The sequence below is a fragment of the Pelophylax lessonae genome, assembly GCF_965119305.1.
Source record: "Pelophylax lessonae genome assembly, chromosome: 12".
NCBI lineage: Eukaryota > Metazoa > Chordata > Amphibia > Anura > Ranidae > Pelophylax > Pelophylax lessonae.
The window spans coordinates 31,208,524-31,228,669 of record NC_138779.1 but is presented as its reverse complement, the minus strand read 5'-3'; the positions used below and the strand labels follow the sequence as shown (position 1 = coordinate 31,228,669).

General features: G+C 43.8%; 1 protein-coding gene across 1 annotated transcript in view; it reads right to left on the bottom strand.

The window, feature by feature from the left end:
- PEX14 (peroxisomal biogenesis factor 14) overlaps positions 1-20,146 on the bottom strand; it is a 282,226-nt gene that overhangs the window by 249,843 nt on the left and 12,237 nt on the right. The window contains exon 2 of the mRNA XM_082274523.1: positions 13,293-13,340. Within this exon, the coding sequence (XP_082130649.1) occupies positions 13,293-13,340 (48 nt within the window). The remainder of the gene's footprint in view (positions 1-13,292; positions 13,341-20,146) is intronic.

The window sequence follows — 20,146 nt, the reverse complement described above, 5'->3', positions numbered from 1 at the left end:
TTCTTTTTACTTATCTGTATCTTGTAAAAGTTGAAAAAATTGCCAAAAAAAAAAAATTATAATCAAAAAGCACTAGAAGTGCTGTCATGGCATTTGCACCACAGTGACAAAGAGCAGCTATTTTTAGTTGAGATACTGAGAGTACTATAGAGATGGCATGCCCCCAGGATTTGCTGGGACAATTGGCATGGACTGCCTGTGTTTGTTCAGGTGAACGTTTGACGAGCTAATCGTTGGTGCCAAGTCCTCTCTCTGGAGTGTGCGGCAGGGTGGGGTGGAGTGGGATCCCTTGAGGTAATGTAAACACAGTATGGAGCTGGCACGGGGATAAAAGGGAGAGATACTTGAAGGTTGTGGGAACGCCTTGCCCAAATATACTGGATCTGGGTGCACCCGGAGGTAAATGTTTATTAACCTCTGAACCTGCCATTTAATTTAATCACACAGGAAAGACATTATTAATATGGGGAACAGGCTTCAGAAGAAAACACTTTTTTTTTTTTAATGGGTAATATTAATGCAGATTTAAAGACGACGTTTTGCCAATAAAAAACAAAAAAAAAAACAAATAAGAAAAATCAGCACAAGGGACATAATGTACTATTGAGCCAAGGTGTCCCTTGTGCTGCTAGTTTTTTGGATAATATGGAACAGGCTTGGCGGTTGAAGCATCCGGGGGTCAAGTTTTATTCTCATGTTTTGAGTATCCATAAATCAGGTTCTCATATCAATTTAATGTTTGGATCTGCCTGGGCCCTCTCCTGTGTTCGCGCAGCCTCCTACCTCCCGGCAGGACTTTCAGACCACTCCCCTCTCTAAATATTATCTTGGGGGTAAGAGTCGGGACCTGGGATGTTGGAGACTTGCGCCACATTAGATTGGTAACCCCAAGGTTCAGGAAATGGTATTCCCTAAAATGTCCAAATTTTGGCAGAACAATGAGAATTCCACCTCCCTTGACGTGGTGTGGGAGGCGTGCAAGGCTCATGCTAGAGGTGAATACATTTTCTCTATTAAGGCCCCGCACTATGATTTTGCCTCGCAGACCACTCCACTGGAACAGCGCGAGTCGGAGGCCTCAGTGGTTTTTGCAGAGGATCCGACTCCTGAATAATTCTCGGGCATGTTGCAGATTAGGAGGAAGCTCAGGCTCCATTACACCACATTGGTCCAGTCTGGTGCACAATGCCTGGCTGCCAAAGTGTTGGAATTAGGCAATAAGAATGCTAGCCAATTTAGTAGCAGAACCTTCCTATCAAACTGTGATTCCTGGAATACAATCTCCCGCGGGGGGCTATGTTACGGCATGGCTCGACAAACCCCGGGCGCCAGGTTGCATTGGCGACTAGAATTAGCGACCTGGCGCCTGGGGTGCACTGCAAGAGGTGTCCTGTCCCTTTTGCGCCCCCCCCCCAACCACTCCCCGAGTGCACGGACTTCCGTGCCGCCCGAAAATTGAGGCCGCGGCTTTTCTGCCTTCTTCAGTGAAAGAACGGGGAACTGGCGCCCTCTTGTGGTGGCCGGGAGTTTGACAAGCAGTAACTAATGGCTGTTTCCCCTGCCTGTCCATCTCCTTCCTCAAGAGGAGATGAGAGGGAAGTTTTTGCAGGCTTCATCTCCCTGTCCACTTACCTTTGTTTAAAAGGAAAGTGGACAGGGAGTGTGGTTATTATTAATTTATTTTTTTAAATTATTAAAAAATAATAATTATTTTTCTTTTTTTTTATTATTATTTTAGAAAAAAATATTTTTCTTTTTTCAATTATAAAAAAAATAAAAAATAATTTATTTTCTATTTTTTTTTTTCAATTATTATCAAAAAAAAATTATATATTATATAATTTTTTTTTCCCTCATCGCCATGCCACAGCCGAAGGCCCCTTTCACGCGGGCTGTCTGATCAGGTCCGCCTGTCAGTTTCTCAGGCAGACCTTATTGGACCCTTCAGTCTCCTCTATGGAGCAGTAATCTGCCGCCATCTGATTCTGTCTGCCAAAAACAGACGGATGGTGGTTCTATTTTCTATCCATCCCGTGGATTGGATCAGATGGCATCGGATGGAAACAGACAGGCAGTCTGTTTCCATCCGATTGCGCCATAGAGGAGAGTGGGGTTCTAGTCGTCTTTATGTGTAAGTTTAGTGTTATTTTTTGGAAATAAAACTTGGTTGTTTGTTTAAAAAAAAAAAAAACTGGCTCCTAACTTTTTTAGCTGGCTCCTAGATTTCAGGAAAATTTGTCAAGCCCTGTGTTACGGACCCAGAGGGCACCCTAAGGGAAGTCCATCAATTCTACAATATGCTGTATCAGGATTCCCTGATGAATGGAGGACAGGTGGATGATTATTAGCTCTGCCCCCCTCCATTTGTAGATCCTGTGTTATTCATAGAAGCTGTAGTATGATGGTGGAAGCTGGGGGAAAAGGGCGAACATAGCTGGGCTCTTGATGAGTGCCTGAGACAGCCCCTTAGGGCCCTTTCACACGGGCTTTCCGTATGTCCGCAAATCATCCTATTTTTTTGCGGATGATTTGCGGACATAATGTAAGTCTATGGCATTGCGGATGTCAGCGGAATACCATCCGCTGACATCCGATTTTCTTCCTGTCAGTTCCGTTCCGTTTTTTGGAAGGGAACAGAACCCTATTTTTGTTCCGTTCAAAAAACGGAAAGGAAGGAAAATCGGATGTCAGCGGTGTCATCCGCTGACATCCGCAATCCCCATGGCAGGTGATCAGTCACCGCACTGGTCATGTCATGTGGAAATCACACTGCTCCCTATACGCATCATTATCACTCCGAGCACCGATCACAAACTCCGCCCAATGGACCTGCTGTCAAATCCTAGCCGGCGCATGCGCACTAGTCGCGCAGAAGGTTTGCCAGGTGCCCGGTGGTTATTGGACAGCCTTTCCTCTTTAGCCCCACCCCTTAGTGACAACTCTCATGCGAGCGTGGATTGGTTGCTATGTAAACACTGCAGGAAAGATGGCGGCCTCCTGGAAAGCACCCAGAGTGTACGCGGGTGATGTGAAGAAGCAGCTCCGACACGGTACATGGGACTGTACTGTACTAGATTTGAATATATAGGATTGTGTTTTATACTGAGAATGGTTGGATTATGTCCGCATATCATCCGCAAACGGATGGGATGATATGCGGGCATACGGAGCAGATGACAGAAATGTCATCCGCTCCGTGGAAAAAAAAAAAAAGGACCGCAGCGGAGCTCTCACACGGACCGCCCGTGTGAAAGAGCCCTTAGTTGTTATAAGCCCTGCTGCAGGGTGATTACAGCGGCAGCACGGGGGGCGCAAGACAGAGGAAGATTTTCACTAACAGAAGAGAATAGGAAACCAGCAGAAGGGACACATCCTACCCTATGACTGAGTTGTGTCCCTTGTGCCGATTTTTTGGTTTTTGATTTTGGCTGTACTTAGGCTTTAAAAGGTGCAAGATCAGTATACAAAAAAAATATATATGATCTTCAATTCAAAGTAGATCTTTAAAACCATATACAGTAATACCTTGGTTTGCAAGCATAATACATACAAAGTTAATATTGGACCCATATAAATACATATCTGGAGCATTCACATATTACATTGATACCCCCATACACAGTATATTCCACCTCAACCATCCACTGGTCAGCACATTTAGTCTTTATAGTCCTGAATAAAATGGATATTTTCATGCAGTTAAAAATTATTCCTGCAGTAGTACTTTATGACTATCAACATTTTTCCTAGATCATAAAATCACGTGTATGAAAGTGGGATGGTAAGGGCCAACAAGAGGGGGAGGGAAAATCCTAGACCAAGGGGCGTAACTACAGAGGTTGCAGGGGTTGCAACTGCAACCGGGCCCCATGCTCCAGGGGGCCTATGCGGCTCCCCTGTACACCTGGATAGGAGGGGCCACTCCTCCTATCCAGTTCACTTGTTTTATGATGTCTCTGGTCCCCTGTGTGCTCCCCTGGTCCCCCCCCTACTACTGTGCTCCAGGGGGCCCTTCATGGTTTCTTGCACCAGGGCCCTGAAGGTTCTACTTACGCCTCTGCCTAGACCACCGCAATTCAAGCTTTAGACTCTATTCACACTTGCACGACTCCAAAGTTGCACATTTCCAGTGCGACTTTAGTGCACAACTTTAATGCGACAGTGTGACTTTACACACTCTGGACCCAAGCTGCATCAGTGCAGGCACCTTTTTCAACAGCTTCCATACCAGGCGAATTCTGGCATTCCTCATCATTTTTTTTTTTTACTAGAAAATTATTCAGAACCCCAAAACCTTCTTATTTATATATTTTTTTAGCAGAGACCCTAGGAAATAAAATGGCAGTCATGGCAATTTTTGTATTTCACACGGTATTTGCGCAGCAATTTTTCAAACTTGATTTTTTGGGAATAAAAAAAAAAAAAAAAACCACTATCATGAATTAAGAAAAAAAAATATATACCCAACATGTCACGTGTCATCCGTGGAATGGCACCAAACTTTGATACTTAAAAATCTCCGACTACAGGTTACCAGTTTAGCATTACAGAGGAGGTCGTGTGCTAGAATTATTGCTCTCACTCGAACGTTCACGGCGATACCTCACATGTGTGGCTTGAACATATGCGGACGTGACCTATGTATGTGTTCGCTACTGCCTGCGAGCACGAGGGGTGCTTTAAATATTATTTATTGAATTTTTTAAAAGCTTATTTACATTTTTTTTATTTTTACAATTAATCTTCAATTTTTTTTTTTTTTTTTAATCACTTTTGTTCCTATTACAAATAACTTAAAACATCCCTTGTATTAGGAATAGTGCATGACAGGTCCTCTTTATGGAGAGATCTGGGGTCTATAAGGACCCCAGATCTCTCCTGTAGGCTGAAAAGCCTGAGATTAAAAAACAAACAGCCAAACAAACAGCAGTGTGTACATCTGCCGAGGCCGAACATAACGTTATAACATCGCGCCCAGTGTCCTGTCGGAATAGCGCTACCCATCAGAAAATGTAATGGAAGCGATGTTCTGAGCAAAAATTCCGAATGAGTCATTCGTTCCAAAATGTCGCAATGCGCTCCAATAGGTTTCCTATTCAAAAAGAACACAAAAAAGCAGCGGCGGACATCTTCTTACACCTATGCAAGTCTTCAATTTCACACTTATTTAGCAGTAAACGCTCCTTATATACTGAATCACAGTATGACATTTACATTATTATTTTATTATGGTAAAAATAGTCAGAAACCTGCAGGCAGAAGGTGGCGACGGCCATCTTGGTACACCCAGCACTGCTCAGCGACAAAGTGATTATATTGTGAAACTATTTTACTCGGTCGCAGTGAAATGGTCTATATATAAAGGGGAGTTACCTGCTAAAATAAGTGTGACATTGAAGACTTGTCTGGGTGTAAGAAGATGTCCGCTGCCGCCTTCCTGTTCTGTCAGATTAGGAAACCTATTGAAACGCATAGCGGCCATGTTGGAACGCATAGAGCATGCGCAATAAGCAATTGTGTTCGCAACGTCACTTACGTTGCATTTTCTGATGGGTAGCGATGTTCTGATAGAACACCGGGCCTCCGATAGTCATAGAGACTGCTGGGGACCATCTGGTCCTTGGTCAGCTCTATGGTAAACTTCTGCCGCTGGAAGTTTACCATAGATTCCTTTTTCAGCTCCCTGATCGCACGGGCGAGGCGGTAGAAGCACCGGAGGGCGTCAGGAGGGGGGGGGGATGCCCCCTCCCACTGCCTGAACAAGTGGCTGAACTGTTGCTATGATTGTTTTTACTTTTGCAGGGAATTGCCGGCAGAAAAAATAAAAAAAAGATATCTGGATGATGCTTTTTTTTTTTTTTTTATAGTTTATTTTATTTAAATTTTTTTATGTTTACACTTTCCCTTAATTTATTTTTTTTTAATCACTTTTATTCCTTTTACAAGGAGTGCAAACATCCCTTTTAATATGAATTGGGTATGACTGATCCTCTTTATTGAGGGATCTGGGGTCTAGGGTGGAAAGACTAATGCCTCGTACACAAGCAACGATTATCGGCCGACCGATCTTCCGTCTTTTGCCCAGAGTGGTGTTTTGTTGGTTGGAATGTGCCTAGACTGCACATGAATTTTCTCGGCCAACAAAAATCTACTTCAGAAGTGATGTCATGTGCTGGTTTACTTTCCATGTGTTTTTTCTTCTCTGAGCATGCCCAGTCTTGCTCATCAGATTTTTGTCTGCCGAAATCTGTACTGACTGATGGAAAATCGGCCGTCCTGTTGACGGCCAACAAAAATTTTTTAGCCTGCACACCAGATTTTTTTCGGCCGAAAAGTCGGAGTCGGTTGTCGAAAGCATCATCCTAACATGCCGAAAATCGGCCGATTGGACGTTGGCCGAAAATTCCCAGCCAATTCTTATGCCCCATACCAGTGTGTACGGGGCATAAGAATAAACCACTTTAACTCGGGCCACTGTGCTGCTACTGCGGCACAGTGGCTCGTTCCCGTCCAGCGACGTAGACCTACGTCGCTGGACTCCTCCCCCTGTGGGCGGCGCTCGCGCGCCGCCGGAGGCGCGCTCCCGCTGTTTTCAGTCACAGCGGGAGTCGGGCCAGGGGAGGAGCAGCGGCGATTGCCGCCGCTTCTCCCCGATCATCGGGGGAATCGAGTGAGGAGAGCCGCCCGCCTGTGTAAACAGAGCGGGCGGATCTAAGTGACAGGGACTGACAGATCGGAGTGTTCAGCATAGCTGGACATCCGATCTGTCCTGTCACATAGTCACCTACCCCCCCCCCCACACGTAAGTAAGAACCAGGCATACATTAACCCCTCCCTCTCCAATAAAATTAACCCCTTCACTGCCAGTGTCATTTTTACAGTAACAGTGCATATTTATAGCACTGATTACTGCAGTAATGTCACTGGTACCCCCAAAAGTGTCAAAAATGTCAGTCAAGGGTCCGATCTGTCCGCCGCAATGTCGCAGTCCCGCAAAAAAAAAAAAAAAAAAAAAAAAAAAAAAAATCGCAGATCGCCGCCATTACGCGTTAAAAAAAAAAACACCAAAAATGACAGAAATCTTTCCTGTAGTTAGTAAACGCAATAACTTTTGCGCAAACCAATCAAAATACGCTTATCATGATTTTTTTTACCAAACATATGGAGCAGAAAACAAATTGGCCAAAAATTTTAAAAAAATTAGATTTTTACATTTTTTTGGGGGGGAATTTCATATAAAAAAAAAGTTAAAAATATTGTTATTTTTTCAAAATAAACGCTCTTTTTTTGTTTATAGCGCAAAAAGTAAAAAGCGCACAGTTGATCAAATACCACCAAAAGAAAGCTCTGTTTGTGGGAAAAAAAGGACGTAAATTTCGTTTGGGTACGGCGTCGCACGACCGCACAATTGTCAGTTAAATTCGCACAGCGCCGAATCGCAAAAAGTGGCCTGGACGGAAGACAGCAAAATCCTCCGGTGGTAAAGTGGTTAAAAAAAAAAAAAAAAACACATGATCTCGGCTTTCCAGCTGAACACACGGCAGTGTTTACAATTGCTGAAGCCAGACGTGACATCATAACATTGCGCCCAGCCTCCGAGAGCAATAAGTCAGCTCTATGGTAAACTTTTCACACCGGCAGATTCTTTCTCTGGCCTGTAAAAACAATCAAGCGGCTGAACTGCCGCTATGATTATTTTTATTGTGCAGGGAATTGCTGGCAGAAAAAAAAAAAAAAAAGATATCTGAATGATGCCTGTCGCTGCACCCATCATTCAGATATCGCCATTGAAAGCCCAGGACGTCATATGACGTTCAGCGGTATGGAAGTGGTTAAGTTGCATCGATCTGAATGGGTGCCATTGAAAAGAATGGGCTGAAACTTGTCATTTCCAAAGTCACATGACAAGTCTCACAATTGTGAATGGAGCCTTTTTTTGGCCAAGCTTGTTTGCGAATCAAGAAACTCTGGTAAATCGAGTTGAAAATGAAATTCAAATGAAAAGTCCGGGCGAAAATCAGGCTTACAGGGAACAATCATTGCAGTCAAACTATGTCTAAAATGGTATCAGGACAACATCCCCCCCGAAAACATCCCCCCCCGAAAACATCCCCCTGGACATAGGGTTAGGGTTGGGGGGGGGGGATATTGTCCGGGGGGGGGATATTGTCCGGGGGGAATATTGTCCGGGGGGAATATTGTCCGGGGGGAATATTGTCCGGGGGGAATATTGTCCGGGGGGAATATTGTCCTAGAATCGTCTAAAATGAGTAAAAAATAGAACAAATTAGTAAACACAGGCTATATGGAAAGAATAAGGGCGCCAACACTGGATAACCCCTATTGTGGTTGCCCACATATAGAATGTGTAGAACGGGCAACCACAACAGGGGTTATCCAGTGTTGCAGTCAAACTAGTCCTTGGTTTAGTCCCAGTTCACACGGATGTGCTGCGGGGAACTGCATGTGATCCAGACAGGAATAACACCACATTCCTGCTCAAATTGTGTGCGATTATTTGCAGTGCGATTCGAGCCCATTCATTTGGTATGGTTCAAATCGACCCGCAACCGCACAAAAAAAGTGCATGCATTTTTTTTTTTTGCCACACTGGAAACGGATCGCAAGGATGTTCACAACCATGTGATCAGATTCAGCCAATCGCACTGCGTTTTGCGAAACGCTTAAGGAGTGTCGTTAACATTGACACCCACCGAGGTTCGCATGAACGGAGCGAGATTGTGATGTGTAGACAAATATGTATACAGCGCTATATAAAATCAAATAAAGTGACAATGTGCATCATATAAATCAATAAACTCGCTTACAGTGCAATATATATTCCTCTTAGGTGCAATATATAATGTCCATAAAGTGCATTCAAAGTAAAGTGCATAAGAGTCCACTAAAATATAAATATAACCGTGGTTTAAAATTCAATAAAGTGCTTGATAGATGTTTCCATATAAAAGTGCAAGTGACACCACCACCGTTTAGCCACCAGATGGCCTCTCACCTCACTGAAGCATTAAACCAGCATTAAATCCTCAATAAAAAATGCCACTTCCTGGATCGATCTCTCACCATCCCATGGACATGATATGTTAATAAAGATAATGAGGCATCTAAGTGTACACACTGCTATTATCCTTTAATTGATTCACATTCAAAGTAGAATTGCACTCACATGAATCGGCACAATGGGCTTGTGCGGACCGTACACGCCAAAAACAGTAGCTGTCGGGAGCCGTGCTGGTGGGTCGCCGCTCGTCCATCCAGGTCTCCGTCCCCTATACGCGTGGCGTCTTATGCTTTCGCATCACGACTTCCTCAGTAGGGGAGATTGTGATGTGGTGCGGGAAACGCACAGGAATCACTGCAAGTCCCGCACCGCATCAGTGAGACCCGGGACTCAAAGTAGTAAAATTCTTACAACATTTGTGGCAATGGCACTGATGGATGTCGCAGAGGAGTGATTCAAGCAACATTTGAATGTCAGTTTAAGATTTCATTTATTTTTAACATCCAATTTTGAAATGAATGGAGGAAAACCTCATACACGGTTACAAAAATTTTCTATTCTGTTATAAAAAAATTCTGGTCACTGCAGTTCAAATGGATGATGGATTTGAACCCATTAATGATTAGAAAAATGAACAAAATGTTCTTTCATTGTCTACTAGTATACTCAGCCTTAGTCCCGGTTCACACTGGGGCAACTTGTCAGGCAACTCAGCTGCTTGTCAAGTCGCGCTCCATTCAGTGCAATGGAACCGTTCTAATCAGAGCAACTCAAGTCGCTCCAAATTAGAAAAAGGTTCCTGCACTACTTTGGGGGCGACTTGCGTTGATTAGGGAAGTCGTTTGCAAGCCCTACTGAAGTCGCGCTGCACGGGGCGGCTTCAGAGTCGGCCGACTTTGAAGCCACCCCAGTGTGAACCCAACCTTATGCTTTAGCCCTTGTTCACACTGAATACGGCTTCAAAATTGTGCAACTTAGAGCCCATTCAGACTAGCGCGACATGACTCTGCACGACTTGGGGAGGCGACTTGTCAGTCCCGTTCACCACGACTTCTGAGCGACTTGCAGGGACTTCACATAATGGAAGTCTATGCAAGTCGCTCCGAGGTCGCCCCAAAGTAGTACAGGACCCTTTTTCTAAGTCGGAGCGACTTGTGTTGCTCCTATTACAACGGGTCCTGTACTAATCAATGGACCGTGACCGAGCACGACTTGTCATGCTGATACGTCGCCTGACAAGTCGCGCTAGTCTGAATGGGCTCTTAATCTGAAATCGCACAATTTCAAAGCTGCGACTTGAAAGACATCTGTGCAGCTTCATTTATAGACGTCTGTAGAAGTCGCAGCCCAAATCGGCAAAAGTAGTGCAGGAACAACTTTTGCAAATCAGTGCAGCGCCACGCTGATTGGAATGGTGACATTGCCGGCAATAGGCTGCGACTTGTCATGCCATTTGTCCTGTCAAATCGCATGACAAATCCCTTCAATGTGAACGAGGGCTTAAAGTATAACTAAAAGGCAAAACTTTTTTTTTTAGTTTTGGATAGCATGGAGAGGTGTTAGAACTCCTGTCAGTTTTTATTGCTGTCTGTGCCCCCGATTCACCCTCTCTATTGGTCCTCTGTACTATTCTCATCAAAAGTGAAAGTAAAAGAAAATCCTAAAATTTAGGTTGTCCACAGAAAAGTAATAGAGGGGAAACTGTGGAAATTGTTTGGGGGAAGAGACTGCCCGAAACAATCTATGGGTATAATGATTGCACCTTCCCCTATAAGGAAAAATTTGGAAAGCAAAATAATCCAGACCTACCAAATAAGTAGGGCTGGGAGGAGAGGATTTAAATGTGCCTCTCAAAAACAAAAATTATGAAATTAATACAAAGAATATATAAAAGAAATATACAAAATGTATTCAATGTGGATCATAAAAATCACCCTGGACCCTGATGAAGCATTCATAGCGAAACACGTAGTTCCAGCGATGTATATATTGATATAATGCCCCTTTGGGTTTACCATACTGCAATGACCTTGCTTTATTCATATGTATATGTCTATAATAGATGTGTCGCACAGTGTACTTTTTGATGTGATTTTTATGATCTACATTGAATACATTTTGTATTTCTTTTATATAGTCTTTGTATTAATTTCATAATTTTTGTTTTTGAGAGGCACATTTAAATCCCCTCCTTCCAGCCCTACTTATTTGGTAGGTCTGGATTTCTTTGCTTTCCTAATAGAGGGGAAATTTTGCAATGGGGACACTTGGGGGTCCCCAAGAAATTACCTTCATTTGTAGGGATTTCCTCACTTCCTGTTTGGCTATGAAACAGGAAGTGAAGGGAAATCTCTGCAATGGGACACAGATAACAAAAAAAAAAAAAATCTGACAGGGGTTAGAACCCTCCCTTACGTTATCCAAAAGCTTTTGCCTATAGTTCTACTTTAATCTATTATCATACACAACGTCCACTAACCCAAAGTTTTTCAGGAGGACCAGATAGGAGGAGGCCTTGCATTTCTATGGACAGGCGGATGTAAACAGACTTGAGTCCATTCACAGTGGCCTACCTCCATGTCTGGGGAAGGAGATCCGTCCTCTTCCATTCAGCTGGATCAGATCGGGAGCAGTTGAGTGCAAGTGGAGAGTTGTGTCTGTTTACTCCCAACCGCCCATACAGCAGTGTGGGTGTTCTATCTGAATACCACTACCTATCAGATTCTGCAAACGGAAGCGACGTTTGGACGAGAATGACTTACTGCGCATGCGCCATGCGTTCCAACATGGCCGATATGCGTTCCAAAAGGTTTCCTAATGTGACAGAACATGAAGCAGCGGCGGACATCTTCTTACACCCACGCAAGTCTTGAATTTTACATTTATTTTAACAGTAAACTCACCTTATAGACTGAAATAGACTTATTTCACAGCGACCGAATGAAATAACTGGAATTTTGACTTACTGTAAAATCCTTTTCTCTTAAGTTCATTGACGGACGCAGTCCTCTGATGCATATCTGTAGGGTTATACTGCCCCCTACAGGAGTAGGACACTAGGCAGAAAAAAGTTCTGCAGTCCCGGAGGGTAAACTCTCTCTCTTCCTGCATAGGATGTCAGTTTTGTATCAAAGCAGGGTCAGAAAGTAACACCAACCCAACTCAAAATAGAGGGGCGCGTACTGCGTCTGACAATGAACTTAAGAGAAAAAGGATTTTACGGTAAGTCAAAAATCCAGTTTTCTCTATCGTTCATTGATGGACGCAGTCCTCTGATCCATATCAGTAGGGACGTCCCAAAGCAGTGCCCAAATGAAGGGTGGGAACAGCAGAACAAAAATAGTCCCCAAGGCTAAACATAGCCAACCAGGCCACATAGGTCTAATCAGAACAGCAAGATGAGGCCCACCTGAAAGAAACAGAAACACCCCCAAGGAAGATCAAAAGCAGGATGGAAGATAGGCCCTGGAGACAACAGATCCTTACTCCTGCCTAGGCAGATTAAAACTGACATCCTACGCAGGAAGAGAGAGGGTATACCTCCTGGGACTGCCCATAAGCGTAGCCAGAACTTTTTTTTGTGCCTAGTGTCCTACTCCTGTAGGGGGCAGTATAACCCTACTGTTATGCATCAGAGGACTGCATCCTTCAATGAACGATAGAGAACATCTATTTCACTATATATACAGTTTGTTGGTGAGCAGTGTGAGGTGTACCAAGATGGCCGCCGCCACCTTCTACCTGCAGGTTTCTCGATAAACTTACTAGAATACAATAATAATAATACAAATATAATACTGTGATTCAGTATATACAGTAAGGTCAGTTTACTGCTAAAATAAATGTAAACTTTAAGACTTACGTAGGTGTAAGAAGATGTCTGCCGCCGCTTTGTGTTCTGTTACATTAGGAAACCTATTGGAACGCACAGTGGCCATGTTGGAACACATGACGCATGCGCAGTAAGTTGTTCCAGTCCGTATGTCACTTCTGGTTTGCAGAATCTGATAGGTAGCGGGGATTCTGATAGAACACCGGCTCTATCCAGGTCTGTTGTGCAGAGGTCATGGACCTGCCATCCGCCTACTCTGATCTGTCAGCTGACCCCCTGATGATCACAATGGAATCTGCCCCATCTGAAAGGGGCCTAGCAGTAACACAATACAATACATTTGAGGAAAGAGTTCTATATCACAAAGAAAACTGCTGGAGAAAGAAAATAATTTTACAGCGGTGCTGAAAATCGGACATGAAGTTGCCTTTGACTCACCAATTGCTCTCGGGGAACCCTCTGCTCATTATTCAGGGAGGGACCACTCTGAAAAGGAAGGAGGACAGAAAATTAGTCCCTAAACATAGAATCAGATTGGTAAAGTTACAGAAGATTGCTCCAATGCTGCTAGAAGACCCAGAATATGAAGAAGAATAGGCATTCTATTAGATGTGAAAAAAAAAGGAATAGGGCTTAAACCAGCATGCATTGAAGTAGAACTATAGGCAAAACTTTTTTTCCATTTTGGATAAAGGGAGGGCTATACCCATCAGATTTTTTTATTTTTCCACCATCTTTGCTCTTTTGCAGAGATTTACCATCACTTCTTGTTCCATAGCCAAACAGGAAGTGAGAAGAAATCACTGCAAATAAAAGGGGATCATTTGGGGGCCCCCCAGCTCACCAGAAATAGTGTCCCCATTAGAAGATTTCCCCTCTTACTTTTTTGGGGACAATCCAAAATGTGGGACTTTTTACTTTCACTTTCAAGGATTATAGTAAACAAGACAGGAAGAAAAAGGGGGGGGGGGTCTCCCTAATAAGGGCACAGACCACAATACAAACTGACAGGGGTTTCCACCATCTTTGCTCTTTTGTAGAGATTTACCATCACTGGTACTGCAATGGTGACAGCATGAAAAAAAATGAATAATTAAAATAAAAAAAAAAAAAAAAAAAAAAAATTGTGACCAAAACACATATTTAATTTCTTAATTTTCCAAAAACTTGTGACAAAAAAAAATTAAACTTCAAAAAACTTGCTAAGCCTTTTCTTAAATACCTTGGACTGTCTACTTTCCAAAACGTGGTAATTTGTTGGGTATTGGTACTGTCCTGGCATTTTAGGGACTAAAGAAATTTGATAGGCCATCAGTATTGATCAGTTTTTAAATTAATATACATACATACATACATACATACATAGTGCCTTGTGAAAGTATTCGGCCCCCTTGAACTTTGTGACATTTGGCAAATTTCAGCGCCGGTTCACACTACCGCGACGCTACTTCCCGGGGCGACCTCCGAGGTCGCGGTGCGAGCAGCGCGACGCGATCTCGGAGCGGCCTCCATGGACTTCATAACATTGAAGTCTATGGCAGTCGCCTCCTGGTCGCCCCAAAGAAGCTCCGGACCCTTTTTCTAGGTCGGAGCGACTTGTGTCGCTCCTATTAGAACGGGTCCGCAGATACTGTTGTGGAGAAGTTTAAAGCCGGATTTGGATACAAAAAGATTTCCCAAGCTTTAAACCTCCCAAGGAGCACTGTGCAAGCGATAATATTGAAATGGAAGGAGTATCAGACCACTGCAAATCTACGAAGACCTGGCCGTCCCTCTAAACTTTCAGCTCATACAAGGAGAAGACTGATCAGAGATGCAGCCAAGAGGCCCATGATCACTCTGAATGAACTGCAGAGATCTACAGCTGAGGTGGGAGACTCTGTCCATAGGACAACAATCAGTCGTATACTGCACAAATCTGACCTTTATGGAAGAGTGGCAAGAAGAAAGCCATTTCTTAACCACTTTAGCCCCAGCCCTATTTCGGACACTTTTTGTTCACAAGTTAAAACCAGTATTTTTTCCTAGAAAACTACTTAGAACCCCCAAACATTATATATATTTTTTTAGCAAAGACTCTGGAGAATAAAATGTCGGTCATTGCAAAATTTTTTGTCACGCGGTATTTGCGCAGCGGTCTTTAAAACGCCATTTTTTTGGAAAAAATTTGAAAAATCACATTTCACTGCATTTAAAAAATACTAAACAGTAAAGTTAGCCCATTTTTTTTGTATATTGTGAAAGATGATGTCACGCCGAGTAAATAGATACCAAACATGTTACGGTTTAAAATTGCGCCCCCCCGTGGGATGGCGACAAACTACGGTCAATAGAGATCTCAATCTGCGACGCTTTAAATTTATTTAACGGTTACCAGTTTAGAGTTAGAGTGTAGCTCTTTTTTTTTTTAATTATTGCCCACGCTCTGGCGATCGCGGCGATACCTCACATGTGTGGTTTGAACAGCGATTTCATTTGCGGCTCGACTTGCGTATACGTTTTTTTTTGTGCGCGAGCTAACGGTGACGGGGACGGCTAAATTTTTTTTTTTTTTTTTTTCCTATTTATTTTTTCTTTTTTTTTAAACTTTATTACAGGTTTTTTAAAAAAAAAAAAATCTGATCACTTTTATTGCTGTCACAAGCAATGTAAACATCCCTTGTGACAGCAATATGTCGTGACAGGTACACTTTATGGAGGGATCGAGGGTCTAAAAGACCCTAGACCCCTCCACTACACTTCCCTGTATGCAAAACGCCGAAAACGGCATTTTTGCATACAGCCGTTTTTCAAATCTGCCGCCTTTTGCAGCACAGTAACCCGGAAGTGACGTCATGGACGCCGCCTCCGGGTTACGTCATCGGAGACCCGATCGATGCCGTTTCCGGCATTCATCGGGACTCCATCCAGCCGGCGGACGTGCCGGCTGGGTGCTCGGGGCTCCCGGTGGGACGGTAGCCCCGAGCAAAGCCGCGGAAGGCGGCGGGAGGGGGGGGGACGTCCCCTCCCGCCCCCCCGGGTAACGATCGAGCGGCTCCCGAGCCACATCGATCGTTACCGACGGAAAGCCGACCGTCGGCTTCAAACAACGGTACCGGGATGATGTCTCTAGCTAGAGGCATCATCCCGGTATAACCACTCAAAGTCAGCCGACGTAGAGGTTACGTGACTGGTAGTAAAGTGGTTAAAGATATCCATAAAAAGTGTCGTTTAAAGTTTGCCACAAGCCACCTTGGAGACACAGCAAACATGTGGAAGAAGGCGCTCTGGTCAGATGAAACCAAAATCAAACTTTTTGGCAACAATGCAAAACGTTATGTTTGTCGTAAAAGCAACACAGCTCATCACCCTGAACACACCATCCCCACTGTCAAACATGGTGGTGGCAGCATCATGGTTTGGGCCTGCTTTTCTTCAGCAGGGACAGGGAAGATGGTTAAAATTGATGGGAAGATGGATGGAGCCAAATACAGGACCATTCTGGAAGAAAACCTGATGGAGTCTGCAAAAGACCTGAGACTGGGACGGAGATTTGTCTTCCAGCAAGACAATGATCCAAAACATAAAGCAAAATCTACAATGGAATGGTTCAGAAATAAACATATCCAGGTGTTAGAATGGCCAAGTCAAAGTCCAGACCTGAATCCAATCGAGAATCTGTGGAAAGAACTGAAAACTGCTGTTCACAAACGGTCTCCATCCAACCTCACTGAGCTCCAGCTGTTTTGCAAGGAGGAATGGGCAAAAATGTCAGTTTCTCGATGTGCAAAACTGATAGAGACATACCCCAAGTGACTTACAGCTGTAATCACAGCAAAAGGTGGCGCTACAAAGTATTAACTGAAGGGGGCTGAATAATTTTGCACGCTCAATTTTTCAGTTTTTTTTATTTGTTAAAAAAGTTTGAAATATCCAATAAATTTCGTTCCACTTCATGATTGTGTCCCACTTGTTGTTGATTCCTCACAAAAAATTACAGTTTTATATCTTTATGTTTGAAGCCTGAATATATATATATATATATATAAATATATCTATCTATCTATCTATCTATCTATCTATCTATCTACTGTCACCAAACACTTTCAAGTGGTATTAATTTTATTATTTACACCACCATTTCACAGCACGTGACACCTTTATATATTTATTTATTACAGTTTACTTATTTACCAGCTTTTTTAGCCTATTGTTGGATCCTTTGCACATTACAATTGCCACACACAGTATTTATTATTGCCCTGCATTATCTGAGATTACTTCATTACTGGATCTTTCTGCTAGTAGACAGCGCCATTTCCCTCCTTTTCTTTATCTATATTTACATAGCCTTTTGGTTATAGTTAAGGGAGGCTGCTGCCTACTATTGTTAGGTCTCTTCCTTAGCGCGGAGTACATTCTTTTTATACCCCTTGTAATATGAATAGGGCATGACAGGTACTCTTTATGGAGAGATCTGGGGTCTAAAAGAAATAAATGAAATTTAAAAAAAAATAAAATAAAAAAAAAATCAATAAAAAAAAAAAAACAAAAAAACACTATCTCGGCTTTCCAGCTGAACAAAAGGCAACTGTTTACAACTGCTGGTGCCAGACATGACATCATAACATTGTGCTTGGCCTCCGAGAGTCATAAGTCAGCTCTACGGTAAACTTTTCGCCACCGGCGGATTCTTTCTCTGGCCTGTAAAAACAATCAAGCGGCTGAACTATGATATTTTTTTTATTTCTTTTTATTTTATTTTTTTTTTTTTTACAGTGCAGGGAATCGCCAGCAGAAAAAAAAAAAAAAAAAATAGAGTTACTTACTGGTAACGTCTTTTCCAGTAGTCTTTCAGGACAGGCACCTTGAGAGAACCTGGCTCCTCCCTTCTGAGGAAACACCGCCCCAATTTCTTGGATATCAGCCCCCTGCCAGCATGCTGCCTCAGTTCTTCGAGAGCACCTCCGGCCACTGGGGAGACACAACAGTTAATTTTACTAACCTTCAACCTCTGACTGTCTTACCTTCAGACCTTATCGGGTGGGTAGCAGTGCTGTCCTGAAAGACTACTGGAAAAGACGTTACCAGTAAGTAACTCTATTTTTCCCAAATCGTCTTTCAGGACAGGCACCTTGAGAGATCAGCGAGTACTCACTTTTTTAGGGTGGGACTACCGCCTGAAGGACCTTACGGCCAAAGGCCTGATCCTTAGCGGAGAGTAGGTCCAGTCTGTAGTGTTTGGTGAATGTTCCATAACTGGACCAGGTTGCAGCCCGACAGATTTGTTCCGGGGTAGCACCAGCTCTTTCCGCTTGAGAAGTTGCCATAGCTCTAGTGGAGTGAGCTCTAATACCTATAGGCGCTTCCTTCCCGCAGGAGATGTAGGCCTGGCTAATGGCTAATCTGAGCCATCTTGCTAATGAGCGTCTTGATGCCCTCGTGCCTCTATTAGCGCCTGAAAAAAGAACAAAAAGGGAATCTGACTTCCTAAATTCCTTTGTTCCAGCTATGTACTGGAGAACGCATCTTCTTACGTCTAACTTATGAAATTTCACCTCCTGTTCCCTCACAGGATTTGAACAAAAAGGTTGGCAAAACTATTTCCTGATCCCTATGAAACTTAGAGACTACTTTGGGCAAAAAGGCAGGATCAGTTTTGAAAATTATACGATCCGCAAAAATTTGCAGAAAAGGAGATCTGATAGAGAGTGCCTCTAACTCACTGACTCTCCTTGCGGTAGTGATTGCTACCAAAAATATTGTTTTAAGGGTCAAAAATTTTAGGTTCAAAGGGATAGGTTCAAAGGGATCCTCTAGGAGGGCTTGTAGGACCACTGACAAATCCCACATAGGGAACAGGAGATGTTTGACCGGTCTCTGTCTGCTTAATGCTTTAAAGAAACGGACCACCCAGGGATTGCTGGCTAAAGATGTTTCTAAGAACACGCTTATAGCGGAAACTTGGCTCTTTAGTGTACTGATGGCTAGGCCCTTGTCCGCACCCGCCTGAAGGAATTCCATCACTGTAATCAGACTACTTTCCCTCAAGGAGTTCTTTTTGCACCAGAGATTGAAGCATTTCCAGGTTTTGAGGTAAATTGCTTGCGTTTCTGCTTTTCTGCTTGTAAGCAGAGTTTTTACTAGTTGCTCTGAGAAGCCTTTGCTCTTCAGTAGCTCTTTTTCAGTACCCAAGCTGCTAGGTTCCAGAGTTCCACCTGTGGACAGAACACCGGGCCTTGATATAGAAGGTCCTTCCGTGCTGGTAGAAACCAGGGGGGTTCTATCGCTAGCTTCTTCAGCACCGAGAACCATGGTCTCTTGGGCCAGTGTGGTGCTAAGAGAATTAGGACGGTGTCCTCCTCTCGAAATTTTTTCAGAACTGCCGGTATTAGTACTGGCGGGGGAAAGGCATAGCACAAGGGGGAAAGTCCAGGCTTGTGCGAGAGCATCTATTGCTAGTGCTCCGTCCCATCTGCTCAGGGAGAAGAAGGTCCCTGTTTTCGCATTCTTCCGAGAGGCGAATAGGTCTATCTCCGGCACACCCCATTTCTGGGTGATGGCCCTGAAGACCTCTTGATTGAGGGTCCAGTCGCCCTCTCTGAGAGTCTTCCTGCTCAGGAAGTCAGCTACTTGGTTTAGTTCCCCCTTTAAGTGAACTGCTGAGAGAGCAAGTACATTGGCCTCGGCCCATTGAAGTATTTTCTCCGTCAGGTCCCATAAGGGTTTGCTCCTTGTTCCCCCTTGCTGGTTTATATAAGCCACCACTGTGGCGTTGTCCGAACGGACCTGTACTCTGTGCCCCTGCAGTTCCGTGTGAAAAGCCTTTAGGGCCAGTTCCACCGCTCTTAACTCATTCCAGTTGGAGGAGTGCCCCGACTCCTTGCTTTCCCAGTGCCCCTGTACTGGCATGGAGCCGAGATGTGCCCCCCAACCTGTGCCGCTTGCATCCGTGGTGAGGATTACTGATGGAGTCCGAGTCCAGGAGAGGCCCTGAGACAGATTCGCAATCTTTCTCCACCACCACAGGGAACTTTTTACCTGTGTTGGGATCTGCACTACTGCGTCTAGAGACTGTTGTGTGTGATCCCAGATTTCTAGTATGAATAATTGTAAAGGGCGGAAGTGAAGTCCTGCCCAGGGAACTGCTGGGAGTGTGGATGTAAGTAACCCCAGAGTTGACATGGCCTGCCTTATTGAGATGTTTTGGTTGTTCTGTAGAAGGCTGACTGCCGTGTCTATCTTCTGGCTTTTTGTCCAGGGCAGAAAGACTTGTTGTAGTGTGGAGTCCAACTCGTAACCCAGAAATGTGA